At 41.7% G+C, this 7,337-nt stretch overlaps 1 protein-coding gene across 1 annotated transcript; it reads right to left on the reverse strand.

Moving 5' to 3' along the window:
- Positions 1-1,435: 1,435 nt before the first annotated feature.
- LOC142373952 (uncharacterized) lies at positions 1,436-7,310 on the reverse strand. The gene is made up of 8 exons (XM_075457434.1): positions 7,161-7,310; positions 4,292-6,528; positions 4,095-4,140; positions 3,768-3,923; positions 3,157-3,246; positions 2,132-2,254; positions 1,790-1,861; positions 1,436-1,499 (listed from the first exon to the last, which is right to left on the reverse strand). Exons 2-8 carry the CDS (start codon positions 6,401-6,403, stop codon positions 1,465-1,467), a joined length of 2,634 nt encoding a protein of 877 aa, XP_075313549.1. The 5' UTR covers positions 6,404-6,528; positions 7,161-7,310; the 3' UTR covers positions 1,436-1,464.
- Between the last annotated feature and the right edge of the window lie 27 nt (positions 7,311-7,337).

The raw sequence follows: 7,337 nt of genomic DNA on the forward strand, positions 1-7,337 counted from the left end.
TGATAATGTAGAATTGGCTTGGAAATACTTTTATGTTGCTTTTAATTATTTTTTTTATTAACAAACATGCCACTCCGCAAATTTCGAGTAAAAGGTAGCAACAACCCCTGGTTCACTGCTGATCGCTGTCTAGTCTTTTAAAAGATCAAGATGATGCCTGGGCTAAGGCCAGGCACTGTATATCCCAGAGTGACTGGCTGGTATTTAAACAGCTTAGAACTCGCTTTTCGTCCCTTGTTAAAAAGGCTAAATCCCACTACAGGCCGATCTCTAAACTGTGTGTACTCTCCAAAGTTCTTGAAAAATTGGTCAGGGAACAACTCAAAATGTTCTTAGATTCAACCGGTCTGCTCTCACAGCACCAGTCAGTGTCAAAGCACAGTACAAGAACTGCTGCTCTAAAAGTGGTAAACAACATCATAGATGCCCTAGATGGACGAAAATATTGTGCAGCTCTTTTTATTTACTTATCAAAGGCGTTTCATACTGTTGATCGTGTCATCTTGATGAATAGACTCCACAAAATTGGGTTATCTGACCAGGCTGTAAACTGCTTCTCAAACTATTTATCAGGAAAAACAGTGTGTCCAAGCTGCTGGGTCCTCTTCTTACCTCCTTCCAATTTTAAAAGAGTGCCTCAAGGCTCCATAACCATTGTTGTTCACAATTTATGTGTGATCACTTCAACCTTTCTCCCCCTGATGGAATATAGAGATCTGCTATTCATGAACACTTCAGCCCAGCATTTGAAAAAAATTGGATGCTGTGCATCACTGTGCTCTACATTTTATGACCGATTGCAGGTATCGTGAACATCTCTGTACTTTGTGTGCTACAGCAAATTGTGGGTCTCTATCTGACTGTCTCTTACTGGCTGTTTTTTTTTTCTACATATTTATGCTCACCTCTGTCTAGGAACTGGGACTGGATAGTGTAGTAGTAAGATTTCCACCTTTCATGTGGGTGACCTGGGTTCACATCCCCTGCATAAAAGGTACTACCTCCAGTAGGATTCCTAAGGCAAGACCCCCTTACCTACCCGCCTACCACTCTAAGTCGCTTTGGATGAAAGCGTCTGCCAAATACATAAACTCCAGCCATTATGGCCTGCGCTCTCAGGACATCATTTTAATGCAGGTCCCAAAAGTCAGAGCTGAACGGAGTAAAAAGGCCATTAAATTTTCTGCTCTTGCTACATGGAATAATATCTAAAAGGTTTTAAAACTGTCATTTCTTATAACTTTGGGGGAATTCAAGTCAATTTTAAAGGACAGAGACATTAGCTCACTTTGCTCCTGTAATTGGACTAAACCAAAGCCATGCCGAAGATCTCAGTGACTAAGCTCTATTACATGCATCTTCAATTTTAAAATCAATTTATGGATTTAAAGTTTATTACAATTTGTAATTTATTACATTGAACATTATTTATTACATTCCTTTAAAAATCAACACAGATGACACTCAGCAGTCTTCTTGATTACGGTACTTGAGCAGTTCTGGAGGGGAAAAAAGCAAACAAACAAACAAAAAAAACCTGAATCAATAAACATTTGAAACATGCAACAATATAATGATGAGATCTTGATATAGCAAATGCTGAGCATCATCACAAAGGCTGGAAATGCGAGCATTAGTTATCCTGTAAAAAACGAATCATTCAACGACAGATACTGTATTCGAGGATTCTTGTAAATGTAACTGGAGCTCAGTCAACCAACGTTCAATATGCCCTCTCAATCAATTGCAGGAAACAAATGCATATAAAGCCACAGTAACAGATGCATACCTTCTTTCAGCCTCTGTATTTCTTCAGATTTTTCTTTGAGCTGCTCCTCAAGCAGACTACATTTGGCGCAACCTGCAAGACGGTTAAAGGGACAAAGTCTCTTTCAAACACGAATTGAGCTTCACTTCTATTTTCTGTGTGTCAGACATGAACTAATGAGGGTGACTGTTGGAGTCCTCCCACATCTTGTAAGTAAGTAGCTGCATTTACCAAAGTCTAATAACTACAGAAGAACTCAAACAGGCTATTGGAACCATTCAGGTAAAGGCATGATTCAGCGAGTCTCATAATATCTTCATTGACCTCAACTGTCCGTTTCTGCATCACGACAGTCTCACCCACCGTGGCCCTGGGGCTTGGCTTGCAGTGCTCCATGTCTGGTTGCAGGCGGTTTCATTGCTCTGGCTTTGCTGGTTACATCACACGATGTTGAGGGGTCAGCAGTACTCGCAGGTGCTGGAGCGCCTGAAAGAAAGTGAGAGGAAATACAGAAGTGCAAGCAAGGATACCCACATGAACTCAAATCACATTCAGCACAGATACACGCTCAGCTGAGTCGAGCCACTGTTACAGGACAGTGCGAGTGGACCACTTTGTAACAGTTGACATGTGCCAGAGCCGAATGGAATTATTGACTTAACCATGTCTGACACCCACAATGCTGTGGACTGTGTGAGAAAGGAGAGCATCGTACATGCTGGTATAGCTTCATTTACCGCACAGACAACATTTTAAGTTATTTGAATGGTGATTTTGTCAGAAGACGCTGCAGTTCTGAAATAACGATTTTATTAAAAGCACAGCATCAGTCTGAAAATACTTCAAAGTGATTGTGAGCCGTCATATAGTCACAAATTCTGACACGTTTAGTCCTCTGACAAAAGACACAGAAAAATATGTAAACGAGAGCAGCTTTATTGGACATTTGACTGAAGCAAAAAGCGTCAAGTAAATGTGCGCATTGTTCCTTAGGTGTCCTGAGTAACACAGCGGTATGATGGAGTCATAACCCATCATTCCTTTGGTTTTGTAGCAGGCACAGATCTTTGACTGGATGTGGTTGGTTTCAGGTTTTTAATGCCTGTTTGCAGTATCACAAGCAGATGGTGAGGCTTCGGTATTACAACTTGCCACAAAGGCATGTGAAAGAAGGGAAAAAAAAAAATAATAAAAATAATAATCGGTAATAAAAATGTCAGAGCCTTAACGCACTTGTAAGTTGAGGCAATGAGGCAAACGAAGAAAAGTCCCATTTGTGTAACACAAACATTATAGCTGTTGTACACATTGTCAGTTAGCTTCTGTGCAACAACTAAACCCTGCAGGTCTTTCTAAAAGCTGTATTACTCCAAAAACTCAATATTTACCCAATTTCTTCCTCTTTGAGATTGACAAAGCTTCTCCTCTGGTGAATGGGTGCTTCCTTCCTTGTGGATTCTTTGGCACCCCGTACGCTGCTGGATGAAAAAGGTCTAACAATTAAATTATAATAATGAGATTGCATGTCACTCCCACACAATAAATTTCTCATTATTTCCAAGTGTGTTCTCTGTGACTACATTCGTTGGGAAGGGGGCATAAAACGCTCTCAAATGATTAATATACATTAAATGGGGGCCAACAGGGGTATAAAAGTTAGCCCCCTCAGACATCTCTTTTGTGATGATGCATTTCTCCACAGACAGACTTTGCCTCACAGTATTAAGGCTCCCTCAGCAGATGGATTTGCAGATAAAAATCCACCAGCTCAGATATTTCCTGGGAGGTTGTTCAGAGCTGTAGACATTTCTATTCATGTAAATGTTGCTTTTTGCACTCATAGATGGAGGGTGTTTCAAGAGCATCATAACTGTAGCTGGTCTTTTACTATTCTTTTACTATTTAATTGTTGCCTTCAGAATTATACCTATATTTTCCCTTTGTAGGTTAGTGGCAGAAAAAAAAAAAAAAAAACAGAGTCTGACCACTTTGAGAGTACCTGTAGGTTCACATGGTTTGTCAGAAGTCGAATTGGCTGCTCTATTAATTCTTGCAGATGGTTGCCTGAGTCCTGGTGCAGCTTTCTGGAAAACTGATGGAATACCACTCATCTGCGGTCTTTGCAAGCCAGAGCTCGGCAGCTTGGATGCTAAAACTAGCACAAGAGGAAAGCGAATAGTGGATACTGTGCACACACATTACTGGTTATATAAATATGCAATATCAAACTGAAAGAATGGGTTCATAGCCTAAACTAAAGCATGCAAATTCACCCCAATCATCTATCTACACACCATTACCAAAAGCAAAAACACACACTCACTACCTGCTGTTGTAGGACGCAAGTTGTAGGACTTTGGTATTCCTGTGGTCTAAAATGCAGATAAGATCAGAGGGTTTCATCAACAATCCGTCATCGGTACGTGAAGCTACTGCTCGTCATCACTGTTTTGTACAACAGATGAAACTAGCACTTGCACAGTCAGTGGATTCACAGAAACACATTAAACACTTGTGTCCTACCCTCAGCGGTTCCTCTGAAGGAGCAGAGTTTCTTACAGCTTCGGCTTGGGTTCTTTGCCTTTTATGGGGCAGACCCGACGTTACCAGTTCAAGCCGCTTCAGAGGCACAGATGCTGGCTTGAACTTCGACAGCTGGGATGCAACTTTCGAAGGAGGCCAAATGGATTTAGCAGCGGCTTGCGTCAAGAATGTTTTACGGTCACAGACGATGTTTGATGGAATATTTGATGGGGGTTGATCAGCTGGCTGACTGGGACCATCTCCATACAGTTTTTTCTGCGCTGTCTGGATTTTGCCCGCCTCTCGCTCGGTGTCGAAGTTGAACATTTTACAGTAAATCATTGGCGTTGAAGTAATTAAGGACGCTTCGTTTAAATCTAGGGTCTCATCCAAACTGAATGCGTTTGCTTTGCTGTTTTGTGTATCCATGCTTTGATGGCTTGAAGTGTCAGAGAGACTCTCGGTCAAAGGCTGCCCTGATTGTGAATGATCTTTGCTCTTACTCCCACCACCTCCAGAAACTGACTGCAAAACAGGATTAGCTTCAAATGTACCACTAGGGCTTTCAACCTTCTTGGCATTAGACTCTGCAGCATCTGCTGTCCCATTTTGTTTTGACAGCTCAGGAGAGTGGACTTCGGCACTGTCGTCTTTAAGGCTAGTGGTTAAATGGCAGACTTTAGGAGAGGAGGGCTTGTCCAAAGTGTTGTGTTGACCGTCACTTGAGCTCATCTCTGACAAAGTTATAGTGGCATTCCGTTGAGAGGGAGGTTTACAATCAAATGTGCCGTTTTGGGGGTGGGGGCTTTCAGTAACAGCTTTCCCTAAGGTACTGTTCCCACTGGACTTTTCTAGAGAGCACCTATCAAAAGTGGCGTTCTGCACTTCACACCGAGTAATTTCCTTAACAGCTGAGCAGTTTTGATTCTCAACACAAGATGCTTCAGTGGCAACAGACCGTGCCTGATCTGTGGCCTCACTCTCCACCTTTGGGCTGTTTACAGTGGATTCAGAAAGAGTCAGTGTCTTATTTTCAGGGCAGGAAATCGAAGTGGTAGAGTTAAAATCAGAGGAAGCACTGAGATTGGAGGGCTGGACAACAGTAAATGTGCCATTCCCAGACACATCTGTTTTCAAGTCTTCTTGCGGCACCCTGTTGGTCGACTCAGTGTCACAGTTGTTCAGTAGCTCTTCATTCTTAGCCTCCACAGTATCAGGGGTCTCTATGGGTTCAGATACTGCACTGCACGGTTCCTCATTCTGAATCGTGTCAGATTTGTCAGGTTCTTCCACAATGTGTTCACCGACCTCCAACAAAGCTCTGTTGGTTTTCGAGTGATCGAGTGGGGAAGTATCCTGGGTGATGTCCATGGAGGATATCGGACCAATTGGTGATAGCGCCGAGTCACTTGAAACATCAATGAGAGTGATGTGTGGCCAGTATATTTCAGGTATTGGAGGCTTGGAGGACACAGGAGAACTCTTATTCATAGAAGGGGCATCGATCCTGACGTCAGGGGCTGTACTTGGCGTTTTCACGAGAGCTTTTGGAAACTTAGGGTCGGCGTCATTTTCTTCAGCACACGTCATTGCCTTACAGACCTTTGGGGTTGCAGGTGCACTTCCAGGAAGAACTGAATCATTTGTAGTCAACTGCATTGTTGAATCGCATGTTAAATCAAGAAAGGTGATTTCTGGCAAGAATTCGTAATCAACCAAATCTAAGCTGGGATGACGGGGATGGCTTGTTGATTTTTGATATGATGGGTGAAAGCCATGTTTTAAAGGATCTGAAGGAGGGCGATTATTACCAATATTCAAGAATCTTAAATGCGGGGTAAGAGCAGACAGGAAACCAGACAACCGTGACTTTGATGTGCTTCCACCATTTCCATTTGTTGGAGCTGGAGTTGAAAATATACTGGTGTTAGATAAAGGCCCATTTTGTTCACTTAGCTGTGTAGAAGAATAACATATTCCATCCTCTTCCTGAAATTTGGGCTTTGAAGTCCCAGCTTCAGCAGCGACTCCAGGTGCAATATTTTCACGGCATTCATCTGCCTCTGGAATGTCCTGAGTAAATGAGGCCTGTGTTGTCGTATCATTGGCCATGAGGGGTGATTCCTCGTTTTGCTTTGACTAAATGAAAGTTTTCTTTTTGTAAAGCAACGGGACTCAGAAGTCAACAGTCAAACATGTTGTTTCCGGTGTTTTCCCAGTCTTTGCATTAAGGCAGCCTGTAATCCACAAAAAAAAAAAAAAAATTAACACGAAATATATTTGATTCTAATCAAATTATATCACCGACACTTTCATCGGCGAGATCCAAATGGATTAACCACAACGTTTTTACCATCTGGAGCATTTAAAAGGTTTGATGTACAAATAAGATTAGTAAAATAGTGAGATAGGTAAAAATGCGAGTTTCGATTGCACAATACAGCCAAATGAATAACTCGTCTGTCATGAAATGTAGCTCTGAAAGTATAGAATGACTCTAGTATCAGTAACAGGACGTCGCTTGAATGATTACAGACTGAAAATCAACTGAAAACAAATAGCACCGTTTTCAGTCAACACAGTAGACGGATTCAAAGATCTGAATACATGCAAAGAAGACGACTCTTGATGCTTTTTGACCGGCGTTAAAGAAAATGACGTCATGTCATCTAACGTCTACAGTAACTTCGCAACTTTAGCCAACAGAAAAGGGACCACAAATACAAATAATTGCCCAGTCTCAAAAAGTAAAACACGCTGTCAAGGTTGATTTTGACATTATCAATGGTATGATCAAAGATAGTGATGGGGGCCAGGCTACTCTTACTTTTACAACGTAAGCTGGTAGAACGAAAAATGCGTAACTTACCAATTAACAGTCAAGTTTTAGTGGATACTTGTGTTTAAAAAACGTTTCAAACTCTCTTCCCACGAAGCGAGTTAGTTAAAAGAAACAGACTTAACGTTATATGTCATGCAAACATCGAAAAGTTTAAAAATTTAAACTACTGCAGCGCCAGTCCAGTTCAAAATGTCAGTTTTCCTC

Source organism: Odontesthes bonariensis, chromosome 23 (genome assembly GCF_027942865.1).
Source record: "Odontesthes bonariensis isolate fOdoBon6 chromosome 23, fOdoBon6.hap1, whole genome shotgun sequence".
Lineage (NCBI taxonomy): Eukaryota > Metazoa > Chordata > Actinopteri > Atheriniformes > Atherinopsidae > Odontesthes > Odontesthes bonariensis.